This window comes from Podarcis bocagei (assembly GCF_964188305.1).
Source record: "Podarcis bocagei genome assembly, chromosome: 2".
Classification (NCBI taxonomy): domain Eukaryota; kingdom Metazoa; phylum Chordata; class Lepidosauria; order Squamata; family Lacertidae; genus Podarcis; species Podarcis bocagei.
The window spans coordinates 35,733,389-35,753,807 of record NC_138126.1 but is presented as its reverse complement, the minus strand read 5'-3'; the positions used below and the strand labels follow the sequence as shown (position 1 = coordinate 35,753,807).

Below are 20,419 nucleotides of genomic sequence, written 5' to 3'. Positions count from 1 at the left end.
GCACAGACCAATACGGAAGCAGTTTTGCATTGTACACATACATATTCATACATCATATATCCAATGATAAATACTACCTGCCTGTTACCTTTCTGCCATCACCCAAGTTTAAAAAGAGAAATTTTTAAAATAGAAATTGGAGGTTCTTCAAAGATGGAACAGCTTTAAGTTTTGCTTTTGTCAAAAAGCCCCTAAACTTTTCTATGTACTTTTGACTCTGCCCTCAAATTTTTGTCTTTCTCATCCAAGTTCTGAGCAATAGGTGATCACATGGACTAGAAGGAATGCAAGCTGTGATGTGAGCTTTCTGGAAAATTTTGAATTGGAAATTATTTCTGGTTCCTTAATTCTATTGCAATCAGATTTCATGTCCTGTATTAGTAAACTAAACTACTAAACCATGTTAATTCTAAGGGCTCTGTTAAGTATCTCAGATGTTTTTTCCTTGAGCTGTGCCCCCAATAGCTACGTCAGGGAATGTACAGCTTCCAAGAACCCTAGAAACCACACTTCCGAGACTTTTGCATAGCTCATCTGAGCTGTGAGTCCAAGACCTAGATGAAGATGAGAAAATGTTTTGTTTTGTTTTTAATTTTCATGTGATTTTCTTAACACTCTGAAGAAATATGTAGATTTTGCCATGGAAATCGCAACTTTCAAAATTTAGCTTGTCTCATGTTTAGCAAAGCTATTTCTCGTAAAAGTACAGAAAAAGGAACCTATTAAAGATATTGCCACCTTCATAGTACAATATATTAACCAAAAACCTTCTGTTAAAGAAGCTAAAAGGCAATAAAAGCTGAAAATTCAATAGTGGCCACTCTGCAGTGGGTACTCAAGCAAGACTATTGTTAGCATGTCTATCTAGTAGGAAGCAATTAGGAGGGTTTCCTATTTTGAAGACAAACTAGGCAGTTTAACTTGATTTGGTCTTTCATCATGCAAAAAAAAAAAAGTGCTATCCAGTTGCCGGAAACACTTAGGAACAGAAGTATTTTTTAAAAGGTTTTATGTTCATATCTTCCCCATTGACACTTTGTTGTTGCTGTTGCTGTTTAGTCGTTTAGTCGTGTCTGACTCTTTGTGACCCCATTACTTACCTGCCTTAGGTTTTTAATGCTGAAAAGCAATTTCATATATACTTGTAATTCAACATGTACAAACCTGCATATTTACCTTGCATGTAATTTATTCACACACAAAATGAGACATTTAATTTCTAAAGCGTGAGTCAGAACTGAACCTTTTTCAGAGCTAAGCAGATGAGCAATCAAGACGGTTATTTTTAACTTCTATCAGATGTTGTGAACCAACCCAGTATTACTTTTTCTGGCTGTATCTGTTCTGGAGATCCGTGGCATAGGGAAGCATACCTACCCAATGCCATTCATGCCAGAGTTTAGACCCACTCTGGGTGAATTCTGATGAATTACTTAATCCAGGCAATCTATCCAACAGGTGGTATGACTTGTCGTTCCCCCATGTGGTTATCCTGTGCTATACTTATAAGGTTCAAGCTTTGGAGTCCGGGAAGACTCCCTCTACCTGCAACCCCCAAAATATGTTCCAAGTTATTTGTGTTGGCGAAACAGCACCCATCACAGTTCCCTGATGACAGCTGATTGTTCCCCAGAACCATACTCACCTGCCAATCTTGTGGACCAGAGATTCCCCCATCCTTGCTCTATCTCCTTCAGGCTGTAAGGGAAAGGGTAGTGTTGGGGCAAGTACATGCCTACTGATTTTTCCCTTGCAGTTTGCGTATCAAAAGGCTCCTAAGTCTCTGCAACTAGTAGGAAGGAGGATATACCAGCCTCTTCAAAGCTAAAATAAATGCCTGGTTTGAGCAGCTGGCACTTGTGTTTAGCATCATACTTGCAGTCCCACAAGGAAAGAGGCAGTCTATCCACTTTTTGTCCACATGTGAACCGAACCAGGTTGCTGCACCCATGCAAAAGCCTTGGTGGTGTGTTCTACTGGGGCAGCACCAACACCTGTGGTGCACTTGTGCAAGGGCACATGATCTTACAAACTTGTGAATTTTATGCAACACAAGACTCAACTACAAGAAAGCAGCAATATTTTTAGAACATGCATTTTTAGAAGGCATCAAAAGTAATCCAGCTTGTCTCAAAACACTAACATCTACAAAAACCGATTAGAAGATAGTAAACTTTTAGCTATTGTCAGCGCCAGCATGAGCTTAAACCAGCTTAGCGGTTTTATCAGTTTGATTGAGAGACTGTTTTCCTTGCTGGCCACTTTCACCCTTAACTTGATTCTGCCTACTGACATTTTCATTCTTCTTGTTACCATGGCTTCATCACAACAATGCTGCAACCAGCCTCTCAGAGGAATGCATGGAAAACAGTACAGTAGCTTATTCAGCAACCAAGGGCTATATTTTAATGCAAAAACAATTAGCACAAATTCTTTGTGTACCACACTTGCTTTTCAGAGTTATCCCCAAGTTTGGCCAGATCATGCATAATGCATGATGCTATCCTATGCATATAGAAAATTCTAAGTTTCACTGCACATACAATGAGCCTTGTCATCCTGCTATTCTCCTATTCTTTAGGCAACTGGGGTAACGAGGTGGCAGTAGGAGAGGGTGTGGGCATACCCCCGGCTTCTAAGCTGTTGAGGCTTCTAAGTTTTTCATTTAAATTTTACAGACTGAAAAGTTCCTTCTTATTTGCCTTTTATCTTATGGGGAAAGCCCTACTGCTATCCTTACAAGTTACTAAGATGAAAAGTTGGGAAGCTTCTTTCACTTGGTTAGATCTTACGATTTGTCATTGGCAATGCTAATTTTCCAGATAACTAATATTTTTCAGCCTCATGTCAGTACAGCAGATCTGCTCTTTATAATCCTGAAAATAGCCTAAAATGCTTTACATTAATATCTTCTTTAGTTATCTTCTATTATATATATTTTACATGGAAGAATGCAATGGTTTTCATGGTCAAAGTTAATGTGATAAGTGAGAAGATTCAGGGTAAAGCCTATACAGAATACAGTTCATACTATGGTGAAGAGGAGCATATATAGATAATGAATTGTCAAGTTTAGATGTGGGATGTGAAAGACGGGTAAAAGACTAATGATTCTGCTACAGAGTAACTGTGGCAGTCTTTGGGCAAGTCACATGATCTGTATTAATTTCCCATATTTTCATGATGTGCAAGCAATTTAAAATATCTGCCAACTTTTTATTATTTCTCATTTTTCCCTAAAAGCTGAAATATACATCAAAAGTCATTAAGTACTACCAAACTATAATCAACACCACAGAACCCTGGAAGCATGAAGCAAGAACTGCTGTGAACCACCCATCCAGATCTAAATGAACACCAACAGAGAACTAATTTTAGTGTTTCTGGGCATCGTCAGAAGGCAAGTGATGAAGCAGCTAAGCATATCTGGTTTTGTCAATGCATGAATGGAAGATTGCCTGGTAATCCTCAAGTTCCATGGAAGAAAAATGAAAATAATGTAGCAGAGAAGTCAAGTATATTTCAGCACATATAATTCCAACATTTAATAGTACAGTGGTACCTCAGGTTACAGACGCTTCAGGTTACAGACTCCGCTAACCCAGAAATAGTACCTCGGGTTAAGAACTTTGCTTCAGGATGAGAACAGAAATTGTGCAGCAGTGGCATGGCAGCAGCAGTGGGGGGGCTCATTAGCTGAAGTGGTACCTCAGGTTAAGAACAGTTTCAGGTTAAGAACGGACCTTCAGAACAAATTAAGTTCTTAAGCCGAGGTACCACCATTTATTCCTTATCTTATTTGAACTTTCTGAATGCTGATACTTTGTAACTATGCCACTAGATCCATTTCTAACTTTTTAGTTTTTCCTCTTTAATTTATTCAGATTAAAAATATGTACAATTTGTCTAAAGAGCTATTTACCACCAAGATCGTATTTTTGTGGATGTATTTGCCAGGGATCTGTTCATCACCACAGTAAGATCTGTGGCTATTTTGTGGGGGTGATGAAATCATCATAATCTCATACAGGAATAAGGTGGGCGTCCCACATTAAAGGTGGTTTTTTGGGTGGGCGGGGAGGTAATTTTGTCTTCACTAGCAGATAAAATATTTTCCCTGTTCAGTAGTGGTAGGAGAGTTGCATCACAGCTTCTTCTACAAGGCAGGTATAGAGTATTTATATCTTTAAAACTTTGATCTGTTGGATGTTTGCTTTGTATTGTAAGCAGGGATTCCCAAAATTTGGCTGTCCTGTTCTGTCATCACTCAAAGTGAGAGTGACTTGTACCAGCAATCAGCAAAGATTGGAAACCCGCAAGCCTGCTTGCTCTGCCTTTCCTTAAAGTTTACTTAGAAGTGAGAGACCCCCCCCCTTTCCCCACAGGCTTCATGCAGAATTGGGAGTCAGGGGTCTCTCACCTTTTGGTGGGTGTCTATGAGAGTGGCAGGCAACAGTTAAGTTGGATTATATGGCAGTGACTACTGAGCACCTTTTGTGAATTCAGGATTTCAAAGTATCTTAGCTAGTATAATTTGTGGTATTATATTCTTTACACAACATATTGTGTAAACAGTTTTACACACAGCATTAAAAGAAAGCAGTGATCCAGTGAGCGGTCTGGAAGAATCTTTAGCTGTAGCAATTTGCCTCTTTACATAAGAGCCCCTGGAGCCCCATTTAGAGGATGTATAATAAATACATCTTTTAAAAAAGCTCGACATATTTCCCACTTATAACAATATTGGGCTGGCACCATAATTAGTAGTAATTCATTCATCCTAGAAAAAGGGAACTGAGTCTCATTTATCAAGTAACTGCTTTCATTTCCATCTATTCTAAAGATTAGATTCTCATTCATCCTGATTTTAAAAATTACGTTGGTGCTATGATGTGCAGAAGTTCCTGTGCGAAGGAAGGCTTCCTATTCATTTCAGCATTACGGATTGCTGTGTGCAAGTAAAATAAATATGCCAATGGAAATCTGTAGAATAGCAAGAGACAGAAGTACAGCCACAACAAAGGCTCCATTAACTACTCCCTTATATTGACAGCTTTGGATAGTTTATCACAAGATCCCCAATACTCTAGCAATCAAGCCTTTTTATTCAGATTGAATCCTCAATGTCTCTTCAGTTTCGTAACAACCCTCAACTGTCTTTTAGACACTGATGGGTGGAGGGGGGGGAGAATCCACCCCATGTGCCTTCATCAAGTCTTACAGGAGCTTATTATATCTTTAGATAAGTTTTAAGATTTTTACATCTCCTTGTTCTAACACATTCCCACCAATTGACAGACTTCTAAACCACCTTAACAAGTCATTTTACAAGCATTTTAAAGCAAACAAGTTAAATTGTGATCTCCCTATATGTTCTTGTAGATGTTGAGATGCCACTCGGATAGAATTTGCACATGCTGGTCATTTTATTTATTTTAACAAAAAATGTGGCAGCAGATGATATTCTGCATTCTCTTATCTGAGCCAGCTTCTTCAAATTTCATTCTTTTTTAAATTGAATTGTCTCTTTGTTGTCAGTGAAAGATTCTTGACCAGAAGGATTTAGTCCCCTAGATGACAAAACTGATTAAACATTCTCTTCAGTCACTCCCCCTTACGTTGCAAAACAGTCACTTTCATCATTGTTTGTGCTTAAAGTGATGGTGCTATTAGTGAACATGGTAAATTCCTCATTTCTCAAACAATACTGTGATATTTCATCTCTGAGCCCCAGAGTTCTCTGCTTCTGAAGTGTTGGGGCAAGTGGGGAAACCACTGTGACAGAAGTGGCCACTATTTCTAAGTAGCACCTTAATTAGGCTGCAAATCACCTGACAAAGAAGAATAGATTAATGAAGTTACTCAGAGTTCACTGGCTTAAGGGATATTACTTTATTTGATTGGAAATAAAAGCCTGCAAAATTGGTCACCAAATATAGTTGTCCAAATTACCGGTAAATTACTGTTTCACATGTTGTGCACATGCATGAAATCTATGACAACAGGGAAGAACTAACTTTCCAAATACAGCATTCACATTTCTGGGACACACTCCATTAATACAAGCCTCCTTGTTCAAAGATTGAAGAAACTGAAGCAAATTACCAAGGACTATCTAAATTATCATTTTTAATAGACTGGGCTAAGACAATTTTTATTAATACCAATTATTTTGGATAAGCAGTTTACAGGTATGAATGAGCATCTACAATCCCTTCAACACCAGCTAGGTAAAGGTAAAGGGACCGCTGACAGTTAAGTCCAGTTGTGAACAACTCTGGTGTTGCAGTGCTCATCTTGCTTTACAGGCTGAGGGAGCCGGTGTTTGTCCGCAAACAGTTTTTCTGGATCATGTGGCCAGCATGACTAAGCAGCTTCTGGCGCAACATAACACTGAAACCAGAGCAGCGCATGGAAACGCCGTTTACCTTCCCGCAGGAGCGGTACCTATTACGGTAATCTACTTTTGGTGTGCTTTTGAACTGCTAGTTTGGCAGGAGCTGGGACTGAGCAATGGGAGCTCACCCCATCGTGGGGATTTGAACCGCCGACCTTTTGATCAGCAACCCCAAGGCTCAGTGGTTTACACCACAGTGCCACCTGCGACTGCCATACAATATCTGAGAAAACCACATATTTTGGGGGGTCAGATTAAAAATTAACACTAGCTGCTGAAAACGTCAGAGTGCAACTGTGATTTCTGGAACAAAGGGTAATCAGGAACACAGACATACAGGCACTGATTAGACAGTGTTTGCAGCATGTGGGATCATTTCAAATGGAACCAAATCCATGAGCTTTAGATAGTACTATTACTACTACCAATTTTTTCAGTAATATGCATATGTTCTGTGGTAATTTCTCTTACACCTAATTATGAATTACTGCAATTGATTAAAGCTTTCATAAAATGCATAAACAGATCCAATGGAAGGATAAGAGCAAACAAAATGCTGTAAAGTAAGTATCTAGAGTGATAATTAATGATAATCTCTGCCCATGTGTGGAAGGATCCCCACTGAGCTTAAAAGAGCTCTATTCCACACACACCCCTCCTAGCATGTAAGGCCAGACAATGAAACATCTGTGCATACTTCCCCCATCCCTATACAATCCTCTTATTCCGCATGATCAGGTTTAAGTTGTTTGAACTGTCTTTCAATATTGTGTTTGAATTGTTGCAACCCACCTTGGAAACTTAAGGTGAAGGGCAAGTAAATGATAATGATGATAATGTGTACTCCAAGCAATTATCGTTAGGTGCCAAGAAAAAGCATTCCTCTTCTCCCAGGTTTTTGGCTAATTAAACAATTGGTGGCCTTTTAAACTCTCTCTCTCTCTCTCTCTCTCTCTCTCTCTCTGTGTGTGTGTGTGTGTGTGTGTGTGTGTTATTGCTGTTTGCTACTATGTTACATATTTTGTCTTTTTATACTGTAAACTATCCTGTGATCCTTGTTTGAAGGGTAGCTTATAAATAACAACAGCTACTAAAACATAATAATTATAATGTAACAAGGCTGAGAAGAAAAAGGCAAAATGGGGATTTCTTTTTAACTAAATTTATATACTACCTGATTGTAAGAGAACCTCTGAGTGCACATAGGAAGCATGCGCAGACTTCCCAGATCACAAGATGGCCTGTTGTACTGCATGCACATGCATGGGTTCTGTGCATTTAAGGCAGAATAGTACCTCAACTTAAGCAATACTAGGAATTAAGGCAAACTGATTTTAGTAGGGTTTCTTTTAATCTTTAAGTAGGATAGGGAAGAATATTTTTCATTGTTATTGTCTTGTCAGTTGATAAACACTCTTAATATTTTGTATTTTTAAAACATTTAGGGCATCTTTGAAATTTTAATGCTTTATAAGTTGCTTAGAAACTTTTCTTGTAAAATGCACTGAAAATTATTATTATGTGCTGCATTTTATTTTCAAGTTTTTACTGGGAAAAGGACGTGTTAAATAAATAAGGAAAACCACTAAGGGCTGTATCCAATGAAATTGTACTTTTGCCACAACAATTTCCACTTGCACAACAGAACCCCTCCCTTTCATCCACCCAATATACCCTGGTCCCCCCCACCTCCAAATAAGATCGGGGGGGGGGGGGGAGGCCACATGAAGAGAGGAAGTTCTGCTGCTCAAACAGGATAATTTTGTCAAGTACAACTTGAAATGTATCTCCAGCTCCATGCTAGAACCTGCAGAAGGAAACTTGCCAGTCAATTAAAAAAAACACTATTAAGGTGTCTTCTCACAACATCTGAACTCATAACTGCACTCAATAGTATCTGGGCAGCATAAGTAAACGTAAAATTGACAAATACCCACCATTGGCAGTTAATTTTGACCCATCTGGATATACAAACATTGAAAAGTACATTGAAAGTCCAACATGATAGTTAAAATACAGTAGTTAAAAAAAACAACAGAAGTAAACAGATACAAGATAGACAAGTTGTTCATGTTCATTCTTAGAGTCAAATAAGTGCAGGAGAATGAAAGAGAATGAATTAGCATGCAACTAAATTAGCAGACACGAGAGGTGCTCTGATTGCTTCGTGTTTTGTCACATGCTGCTCTATAATTCACAATATGTGCAACTACAAGGAACATAAGACACAATATGTGCAACTACAAGGAACATAAAATTGGGCAGAGCTTCAACTCACTGACATGTCCAGGCATGCAGTTTTATTTCCGGTACAAACAAGAACTTCATTCAAAGATTGTGAAAATGCCTTTATACTTAAAGAAAGCTGTGTGAATCAGAACAACTTGTTACAATGCTCTTATTTCCTCAATAAGAATTAAGAGCCAAAATGAAAAATTCCACAAAACAAATTTTCAATAGTGTTTGGTACAGCAACCAGCTCTGAAACAGCAGCAAAAGCATTGGGTCTGTTCGCTTTTTCAAAGCATCTATCACTTGAGGCTCATTTATGTGCAAGGAAATCCTCTAGTGCATAAAAGCACAAAATGTGACATGCCTTTCACACATTCCCTTGAAATAATGTGGCTGATAAAACAGACTGACAGATTAAAAATACATTCCCCACATGCACAGCCTTCAATTTAGAAGAACTGCACTGATGCTTCACTAGCAGCAAACTGGCAACATTTTAAGTTTTAAAAAACTACAGTACATTTAAAAAGCATATGCTCATTATCAGAAACCAACAATTTGATAATGGAAGCTGTTCAACAGTTCAGCTGAAAAAATGTTCACGATAAGAGAAAAGTTACTCTGCATCAAATACAAAAGTATCTGAAGCGATGTGAAAGTAACCAAAAAAACCACACCCTTTACCCTGTTTGCCCCCATCAACCACATGGTCACTACTGTTATTTATTGATTATGTGGAGTTTTACATGCTACCATGGGACCTAAGAATCATGGAGTTGGAAGAGACCCCAGGGATCATCTAGTCCAACCCCCTTCAGTGCAGGAATATTTTGCCCAACGTGAACCCACGATCCTGAGATTAAGAATCACATGCTCTACCGACTGAGCTATTCCCAATATTGTCCAAAAAGCAGAGTGATATCTCAATGTGATCCAAACTTTCAGTTTCTAAAATGAAATTACAGATATCCTCCGAGATTGGCAGAGGTGGCCCTTCTTGTTGTGCCCTTAATTGGGGATAGGTCACTGTGCTGTGACACAGGACAGGGTCATCTCTGTGACAGCGTTCCATTTACAGAATTCCTTCCTCTTAGGAGGTATGGTTAGCCTCAATTTTCATGGATTTCCAGAATCAACCGAAACACAATTTTTCACCCTTTTCTGGTGATACTAATTTAGAGTCTGCAAAGTTTTAGAGTATCATGTCTGCTACTGGATTTTCGTTGCATATGTTGTCCTATTGTTTTAAATTGCTGTTGTAAAACACCCTGGGATTCCTTTGAAGAAAGGGTGGTTTATAAGCTCAATAAATAATATAAGACAATACAGATTTTGCATCCAAGTTGGATAATCATCTTCTAAGAAACCTTGTCAAATAAGGATCCTGTAGTTAAAAGCCAGAACCCAAAGACATTATTATGCACACAGGAGAGACGTCCTCATGCATGAAGCTTTGATCTATTGTTTTGGTAGCAATAATGTTTACACTGCCAAAGAAATCAAGCAAGTTTAAACTACACCGTGTGCTGCATGCTTCCCCAAAATGATGCCCACCAAATGCTTCAGATTACAACTCTCTCTTCATTCCTGATCACTGGTCATATAGGCAAAGGCTGAAAGGAGTTGTAAGTCTAACAGGTACTCCTAGGGAGCATAATTTTGCAACACTTGGCAGCTCAAGTCCTGTTTATCTACTTTCACATATGAACTTTAGCTTGCCTAAGATACTTAATAATTAAATGCAGTCTTGTAAATAGTCACACCAACCTAGTCATTCATGGGATGTGAGAATCTTCTAACAAAAGAAGCTTTATGAAATTGGAAATGTTACCATCCCCTGCTCCCTCCATACACTTCCAGGCAAATATTATTTATTACGTTTATAATTCATCTTTCCTTCAAGGAGCTCACACTTGCATAGATTGCTCTCCTCCCTATTTTATCCCCACAATGAGGTAGGGCTAGGCTGAAAATCCAAGATCACCCAATGAGCTTCATAGCTGAGATATGAACCCTCATCTCCCAGGTCCAACACTCTAACCACAATGTTCCACAAATGACTAATGCAGGTGAGGATAAGAGAGCTACTATAATTTCCAAGGGAATAAGTTAATTTTGGGGGCTGTGTCTACATAACTGATTATGTATGGAAAAGGATTCACCCATTTAGTCTTAAAAAAAAAAAAGTTAAATGGATACCTATGAAGGCTAATTGCTTGCATATGTTTTACAGTGGTACCTCGGGTTACGTATCCCTCTGGATACGTAATCTTCACGTTGAGCACAAGCATGCACAAAAGTGACCTGCGCGTTGCGCACAGGCGATCTGCGTGCCACATGTGTGTGTGCAGAAGCACTCAATCGTGCCTTGCACGGGCGCAGAAGGGCACCTCCAGTTACAGACTTTTCTGCATACAGTCGGGCCTCCAGAACAGATCCCATCCGTAACCAGAGGTACCACTGTATTGCTTTGAAACAGTGGGGGGGGGGGAGCAGTTCATTTTTTAAAAAACTCATAGTAAGTTTCCTAAAGAAGTACTGCTCTTAAGGTTTCAGGACAACAGCATATACCTTCAGTTTTGAAGTTGTATTAAGTCAAAGCAGTTACCAAGATTATCAACTTTGGATACTAGGGCTTAATTGATCCTTAAAGACAGGCAAACCACTTTTTGAAAAAGACGCTTCTTCTGTGCAGCTAGATGTAAAACTACATTGGAAGCACAACTTGAGGCAGGCATTTTTTCTTTGGAAATATTAGTGTTATTCCTTGTAATATGTTACTGGCCTCACCTATATTTATCCTCAACCCATTTGAGTTACCTATCCCTGGCTTTGCTTACTAATTTTGCTTGCTCTTGGCTGAAATTTGTTAATAACAAACCTCATACCATTGGCTACTCACTATCCCATTTTCTGACACTTGGGTTAGAAAAAGAAACAACTACAGTGGTGCCCCGCAAAACGAATGCCTCGCAAGACGAAAAACTCGCTAGACGAAAGGGTTTTGCGGTTTTTGAGCTGCTTCGCAAGACGAATTTCCCTATGGGCTTGCTTCGCAAGACGAAAACGTCTTGCGTTTTTTGCAAGTTTGTTTCCTTTTTCTTAACACCGTTAATACAGTTGCGACTTGACTTCGAGGAGCAACTCATAGAACGCGGTGTGGTAGCCTTTTTTAGGTTTTTGGTGATTTTTGAAGCTTTTCCAAAACTTTTCCGACACCGTGCTTCGCAAGACGAAAAATTCGCTAGACGAAAAAACTTGCGGAACGAATTAATTTCGTCTTGCGAGGCACCACTGTACATTAAATTTCTAGCTATTAACTTGCAAAATTCATTAGCTCTGGCAAAAAGGGTTTGCACACTACTGTACCTTGATCTACACAGGGGTTTGCAAACTGATTTGAAGACCAGCAGTGACCAACCAGTTTCATTCAGTGGTCAATGACATGTACCGTATATGAATTTGTGGTTGAAGACAGGACATGGAATATCCATCACATTTAAATTCATATACATTTAAATTGTATTTTTAGCTTTTTAATATTTTATGTTGTATTTTATTGCACTATAATTTGAATTCTTTGGAATTCAAGTTGTAATTCAATACAATATATAAGAAATGAAAAATCCATTGTTTCACCATAAACAGTTACGAAAGTTGATTTATCATGCTGCCCTGGCATTTAATAGTTTGTCCTTGTGAAACTGGCTCAGCTGAAACATGGCCAATGCTCTTCTGTACTGTAATGTTTATAAGAATATAAACTCCTACTCTATCTCCCCAGTACTTTCCTTACACTTGGGGAACTCAGATGAATGTTATGTTTCAATTTTAATGACAGGCACTAACCCCAAAATTAATGAAAATATAGCAAAGTCCCTGGCTGTAGCCATTAAAACTAGACCACAGCTAGATGTTTTCAGAGTTAAAGATGTCTGCATTTTTAAACTACTTTTGATTGCTCGTGGATTTTGTTATACTCTTATTTTAAAGGCACAGTATGTGTGCATTCATGCTGTGTTTCTTCCCTATGGTTGTCTTAACACTGTATTGTATCTGCTGTTTATCGTCTGAAGACCAAATAAACTAAACTGAGTGACTGAAATTTTGTACTTTTTTTGAATTGTTGTTATGGCTTAACACCACAGTTAAACATACACATTTACTATCTGTTTATCTTCCTTCAAAATGTCTGCAGAATGCACAACAGAATGCATTGTACAAGTCTAACCAAGAGCATCAACAAAGCATTAATTTTGTGAAGTCTCTGTGTCAGACAATAACTGGCTTTATGAACAGGTCTTGCCTCAAGCTTTGCTATGCCCCCACCAAGTTTCCAGAACAATCATTTTTCCTAATTGATTAACCCATGGAAACCAGTAAGTGCATTATCTGTTGTTAAAGCAGGCCATACTTTTATTCAATGTACTACCTAATAATATACAACACATTCCTATTCAAACTGTTGAAAGGGAACTGCACATCTTCATCCTACGAACGCTTGCAGCACAGATACGCAATTCTCAGTGAGGTTACAAGCCTTTGCCTAGCCTGTTTCACTTCAAAGTACAGGCCTCACCTTCAAAGGCTTCATTCCAACATGCATATCTCATGTGTACATGCCCCAACCCACATAGCACATAGACATGACACACAGGGGGTGGGGGAAGGAAACAAGCAAGCAGAAACAGATCCCTCAGCAGGACCCACTTCCTCCCCACTTTCTGCCTCCTTACTCTCTCTATGCTTCCCTGCCCTCACTTTTACTGGCTGTATTCCTGCCAATATCTTCAAGGTTCAAGAACCAAGTCTCAAGGAGGTCCCAGTATGGCCACTAAGCATGGTAGCATTGGATTTATAAGATCCGAGGTCTCTGCAATCCTTCTGCCCTGATGAGCACTGGTAAAGAAAAAAAGTGACCTTTCCTTTGGTACAACAGTGGTGACAATATTGGTGGCTACACTAAAGAAATCGGGGGAGGGAGGAGAAAATGCAGCCCCCTGTGCAGTTAAAGGGGATGTCTCTGCTCACTGAATCAGATGGTGAGGAGGGAAAAGGGAATGAATGGAATCCTGCCATGATGGGGCTCCAAGCTGCCCCCTCCCCACATTGCAGCTACTGGAAACAACCAAAGACAAGGCTACGACCGACCGTGTGCTGTGTTCAAGAGGGCTCAAGAAATCCTGTGAATACAGAAGTTTACCACTTAAAATCAGAGCAGACTCTTGGGGAAAGCTTGAATGAAAACAGAGGAAAGCACAAAATAGCACTGGGGCACTTAGCTAAGACTGTAAGACCCACAAATAATGCCACAAACCACTCACATCCCCCATATTATTAAATCAAAAAGAAAAGTGTGGTCTTTGCAGTCCACTGAAAATGTCTTGAGGGGCATATATGGTCTATAAGGCACAAGTTTGCCACCTCTTTTATTATACAACCCTTTTTCATGGTTGACATGTATACAATCATTTGTATATGTGCCAACCATCAACAGAACATTTTTCTATCGGGAAATTCTCAAGTGTTTCTTAAAACAAAAAAACTTAACAGCCACACTTTCAATACTGGTGCTTCTTACTTCAGTGGACTTTCAACCAACAGGCTAATATTCATTAAAAAGGTACAACAATAATCCTGAAAATATGTCCTGGCATTTTATCCTGAAAGCTAATGTAGTCTAAGGTTACCAAAATGTTAAGATGCTAGATATGAACTTTCTAAAGCCAAACTCTCAAGAGGACTAATTCTGATACTAAAGCAAATACAAATAAAATTTGTTAAGAAAGGCCACATAGGATTCAGGTTACTATTAAGTATATAAATAAGAAATACAGGGCAATGATCATTTTGTGTGCGTTCAAATAACGCGCGACCGTGCACATGTGCACTGCTGCGAACATAGAAATGGCAGGGAAAAGGGGCATCATGAGTGAACTTATACATGCTCCACCGTTGCGCAAAATGACCCAAAACATAACCCCTGCACAAATCAAGGGTTGCCTGTATGCAAGTTTTTACAATCATTGTTCCATTCTATCATACTGACACAAATTTTAATAGACATTGGCTAATATGCAAAATTGTGTGAGATTTAGTAGTCCACAAGCTTAACATGAATCCACAGTGTGATGCAGCAGCATAAAAAAGGTAATACTATTCTATGCTGCATCAACAGAAGTATGATGTTCCAATCAAGGGAAGCAATAGTACCATTCTTGGTCAGACCACACCAGGAATACTGCGTTCAATTTTGGGCACAATTTTGACAAGCTGGAACGTGCAGAGAAGGGTGACGAAGATGATCAAGTGTCTGGAAACCAAGCCTTATGAGAAACAGCTGAGGGAATTCAGTATTGGGTATGTTTAGCATGAAAAAGAAGAGACTGGGAGGAGATATGATAATCACATTCAAATGTATAAAGGACTGTCACATGGAAGATGGAGCAAGCTTGTTTTCTTCTGCTCTGGAGGGTAGGACTCAAACCAATGAATTTAAGCTACCATAAAGGAGATTCCAACAAAACATCAGGAAGAACTTTCTGATGGTAAGAGCTGTTCCAATAGTGGAACAGAAACAGACTCCCTCAGAAGGTGATGGACTCTCCTTCCTTGCAGGGCTTTAAGCAGAGGATGGGTGGCCATCTGTCACAGATGCTTAAATTGAGTTTCCTGCATTGCAGGGGGTTGGACTAAATGACCCTTGAGCCACCTTTCCATCTCTACAACTCTATGCTTCTATGACTCCTGCTTCTGCAATGGGACTTCCCTGTCCTCCTCTCCACATCCATACAATTCTGCTCTGGAAGGTTCTCCAAACCATGGGAGATGATTTGGGAAGGATGCCTGGGGGGTGAGAGGAGGACTCATCACATGAGTAGAGACATAATTGTCTGGCATCCATTGCATTAAACTGATCCTGCAAGCGACACTGTCAACAGTTAACCATGGAAGGATGACAAAAAACAAAACAACGAAGTTTAAACTGGTGAAGCTAAGTATAGAAAAATAATGTCTTTGTAGTTTAGTTTGAATATATATTAAAGTAAGACATGAGCAACTTTCTTTTGTTATTGAGCTTGAACCCTTTAATTCAAAGAGCCAAATAAAACTGATGACGTCAGCTTTCCCTAGAAACCAGTCACAAAGGGAAGTAAAGCTTTTCTGGTAAGCTAGACATAAACTCTAAAAGGATACTCACTGAAATAAACATTCCTTGCTGAAGCCTGCATCTTGCATTACCCTCCCCCACTAGGATAGGTTGGGAGCAAGAAAATTAGTACTCGCTAACAGTGCACACTGGAGACCTTTCCCCTTCATGCTAAAGAGTGAGACAATAAGGAAGTCAGGGAAGCTCTAGAGAAGTGAAGTATATAAGCAGTCTATAACTTTAATAATAATAATAATAAATACAGGAAAGAAAAACTTAAGATATATAAAAAGTGTGTTAAATAACTGTGCTTCCTCATCTTTTCTACTGCAGCCTTAGGGAAGGGCTGCAGCTCAGTGTCAGAGCCTTTGCATGTAGAAAGACAGTTTCAATCCCTGGCATTTCCAGGAAAGGTTGGGAAAGACTGCTGCCTGAAACCCTATGCAGTAGTGAGCAAGATGGGTCAATGGTGTGACTCTGTGTAAGGCAACTTCCTATGGTCCTAACACCTCTCTAGTCTTCTGTTGTCTCATCTTTCCCACCCACCCCTCACCTTTCTTGTTGCTCTGACCACATAAAGCTCCTCTTAAATTCCTATCCTGACTTCCTGTACTCTCTTGGTATCCAGCATGAGCTTCTCATATTTATCTTCAAATCCTACCATGGCATTGCCCCACACCTCTTCACTGTCTGCATTGTGCACCATCAAATTATTTCCCAGTTTATTTCTTGTTACCCTTATGCATGGAATATTTATTTCTCCTCTAATTAATCCTACTGTCAATTAATTACTGCCTCTTCCTCTACAGTCCCTTTGTCCTGAATTAGTCTGTAACCCCCTTGGGACAAGGACTTGTACTTTATAAAGGATCATGCAGAGTGATGACACTATAGTAACAACAATAAATATGTTATTTTAGATATTAAATAACACACAACTGACCATATTGCCTCAAGCCAGACATATGTGCCACAAGTAGTATAAGAAGCAGGGATTTGCATCACACCGGCTTAAAGAGAAGCAGGAGAGTCCAGGAGCATTGTTGACAAGACTCTTCAGTGCTCTGGGCAGCTGGCACCCTACACTACTACAAATGACCTGCATGCTGTCCCATGCACAGGACTATGCCAATCTCCACTACCCACACTCTCTAAAATGGAAGGGATCCAAATTCAACCTCACTGCTTCTGGAAACTGATGTAGTGGGCAGGGCTGGAAGTTGGTACAAGGTACGAGATAAAACAGGGATACAAGGGAGACCACCAGAACAGAAGCCACTGCCTGGTTGTGTGGGGTGATATGAACAAGTATGAAATAAGTATTGTTCTGAGAGATCTGGGAAAACCAAGCACTTGGTTTTACCTGGAATCTCAGTCCTGTAGATCCCAGGCACATGGCTAGCCATTTTGGGAGGAAGAAATGTCCTTTCAAAGGGCTGGTTAGAGAAGGAGGGCTGCCAATAAATTATCCTCCTGGGCAAATAAGAGCAATTCAGATAATAGTAGGCATTCTCATCTTAACAAATAAACAACTGTAATTCTGCTCAGAAACATTTTATTCATTTAAAAAAAACCTATGCAGAGGCAATCGTGGATATCTTATCTAGTAGAGAGGGATTTGCTCCCTGATTTCGTAGAGATTAGAGGGAAGTGGTGTGGAGGAAAAAGGCAGACCAACAGAAAAGCATAGATATTTGCCTTGGGACTGAAGGTGACCAACAAAGGCTTGGGAAGTGTGGTTAAGTACACTTCTGGATCAAGATGCACTGGCACAAAACAGCTACTGTGTGAACAACTCCCAATGTGCTGGTAACTAAAGTAGAACTGTCTCAAAATTTATTTGGGTTTACCAAACAGGGCCAGCACTGCCCCAATGCACAATTACAACCATCTGGGGGGAAACAGTATCTCATGCTAGCTAGTGAATCAAGAGCTATTAAAGAACAGAAAGCCATCATTTGTGTACAGCTGTGTGCAGGAAGCATCACACTGGGGCTCCTTGTGTGAAAAGTTGAACCAAACTTAGAAGAGGCTTGAGACCCAACGTCTGTACTTTTTCATTAACTTGCAATTCCAAAAACTGGTTGCAAAACACATGCTTTTCTGGTTTCTAACTATAAAAGCAGAGGTCAGAAGTGTGGATGGTTGTCTTCTTAAAAGGAAAAAACAGCAGGCTTAATGTACTCAGTAGGATCAATTAAGGCTGACAAGCAATACTATAAGGAAGCACAGGGACTTAGATAATTCTCAGTCTTCAATGAATGTGCAGCAACTTTTAAGTCTGGAAGTAAGTTACCCGAACAGAAAAACTTGAGAAACTCAGATTGCAGAGTTCTTAGTGTAGAATTCTGTAGAAACTTAACTGATTAAGTATTCCTATAATGGAAAAACACTTGGTTACTAACTTTCTGTCATGTCCAAAACCACACCAAGAAGCTGTTAGTCAATTTAAAAAAATCACTCACATTGTCTCTCCAGTCTTGGCAACATGACAAAGAAACTGATCCAGTACAGGACACACTTCCTTCTTCCCCCTCTTTTCAAAATCTGCAAAAAGGTAAAGAAAAACGGGAGAAAGGTTATTAAGGTGCAAAAGAAACACACACTCACTCCCACACACAAAAGGCCAGGGCCTTATAGGCCTCCAAAGGACAACATATACACTTCAATGACTGGAAAGTTCATATCCAACTTCCCTTTCAAAGCCGGTTTCTCATACTAGGCCACCTGCCTCAGGTGAGGTGAAAGCTGTAGCCAGTGTAAACCAGAGATTTCTTGGGGGTGGGGTTGGAGGTGGGGCTGGGGGATTATGGAAGCAGAAAGTAACAGGAAATGGGAAAGGGAAAGGAAACGGGGAATCCATTGGGGGCCACGGACTGTGGAGAAGAAACAGTTCACGTTGAGAGTGGAGAGGGATCTCCGAGGGCCTTTTTAAGGGAGGGGGGAATCAAGATAGAAGGAAGGCGGGGGGGGGGAGGAGACAGAGAAACCTCTGGGTCGTTTCAGGATCCCCATACCACCACCCTCACCCCAGAAATTAGGGGCCTGGAAAGCAAGACTGATCAGACTCTGACTAGACTTCCTCCACATCCACACACAGCTTCCCCCCCCCCTTTTTTACAGGTCATCTTGCCCCCCCCCCGTTCCCCTTCTCTTCCCTCAGGGTTTCCTTTACAACCTCTTACATGTTTTCTGAGGGGTGTGGGTGGGTGGGTTACCCCGGGGTCACCCCTTCCCTAGGTGACCCCGGGGTAACCAACCCCCCCAACCCATCAAAAAACAAGCAGCCCTCACCTTTCAGCGCCTCCTGCAGCCTCTCGATATCCATGATCCGCTGCTGCCTCCTTTTCTTCTTCCACCACCACCACCTCCTCCTCCTCCTCCTCCTCCTGCCGCCCCCCGGGCCCTCACGGGAAGCAGGCACCAGCAGCCGCGGGAGCGACGGCCTCCACCACAGACAGAGACGAGAGAGAGAGAGAGAGAGAGAGACGGAGAGAAACACAGAAACCCCGGCGGCCGGGCTCAGCAACCTTCCAACATGGCGCCCAGGCCGTCGCCGTGCGCGCCCCCGACGCCCTCTCGCAAGCGCACCGAAACGAGCCTCTCCTCTTCCCGCCGGGGCGGGGGCGCGCTCGAGAGGGGAGGAGGAGGAGGAGGCGGGGGAGGGACCGCGGTCATGACGTCACCGCCCAGCCGGGGGGGTGGGGCAAACCAGCCGAGCAGGGAGAGCCGCATCGCCGGCAAAGCAGCTCGGCTTGGGATTGGTCGGAAGGCGCGCTTTTCACCTTCGGCTGGCCCAGCCCACTCTCCCGGCTGCGTCACGTTCCGAGATGCAAACGTGCGGCTTTTCTCTCTCTCGGCGCCTCTCCCGCCTTGCTAGTGTTTTGGGTGCGGGGTGGCGTCGGGCGTTACGTCGGCCTCTCTATGAGACACGACCCCTCTCCACCCCACCTCACAGACAAGGGTCTTTCCCCTTTCGGTGCCCCCCAAAGCACCCACATGTGCTCGTCCCGGTTTTTTGCGTGAGCTGAAATAAAACAACCGTCAGAATATAATGGCGCATCGCCTTGCAGATTAAGGACGGAGCTACACAGGAGAGGGGATTTCACGCTGGATGGCGCTAAAATTACGGTATTTAGACAGTCTATAAAGTTGTAAAACTTGAGGGCAGCTGAACTTCAGTTCTTGCATCATTCTATACCTGGAATTCGTTCACTGTTTCATGAATGGTGCTGAGTAGTGAGACTCATCACAGACATACACACAGTATTTTTTGTAATTTGTTTTCGTTGTGTAATGGCCTGTGATGGGCAGAGATAGATTTTGTTATATACCACCATTTATCAATAGACCACAGGAAGGTTTGCAGCATAAAACACAAAATACATAATGTATTGAGAGTAAAATAAAAAGACAACAACACCCCATGTGCTTTGAAAGGCAATAAATTGATGAATAGCAGCTACAGCATCCAGCTAATTCTATAACATGGGCTGGAAAGAGGATTATTTCATATCGTAGTTATGGAGGCAAGAAAGGGTTCTGTAAATTACTATTTCTCCCTCGCTATATCAGACTCAGGCCTAGTTGGCAGGCACATGAGGTTGTAAATCTTGAGTGGATTCACAGGGCTGGCCCAC

The 20,419-nt window shown here is 40.9% G+C and overlaps 1 protein-coding gene across 1 annotated transcript in view; it reads right to left on the bottom strand.

The window, feature by feature from the left end:
- PPP4R2 (protein phosphatase 4 regulatory subunit 2) overlaps window positions 1-19,305 on the bottom strand; it is a 32,394-nt gene extending 13,089 nt beyond the window's left edge. Inside the window, exons 1-2 of the mRNA XM_081184286.1 lie at window positions 19,074-19,305; window positions 18,245-18,326 (exon numbers count right to left, since the gene is read on the bottom strand). Coding sequence (XP_081040412.1) covers window positions 18,245-18,326; window positions 19,074-19,107 — 116 coding nt within the window. The 5' untranslated portion in view covers window positions 19,108-19,305. The remainder of the gene's footprint in view (window positions 1-18,244; window positions 18,327-19,073) is intronic.
- Window positions 19,306-20,419: the final 1,114 nt, after the last annotated feature.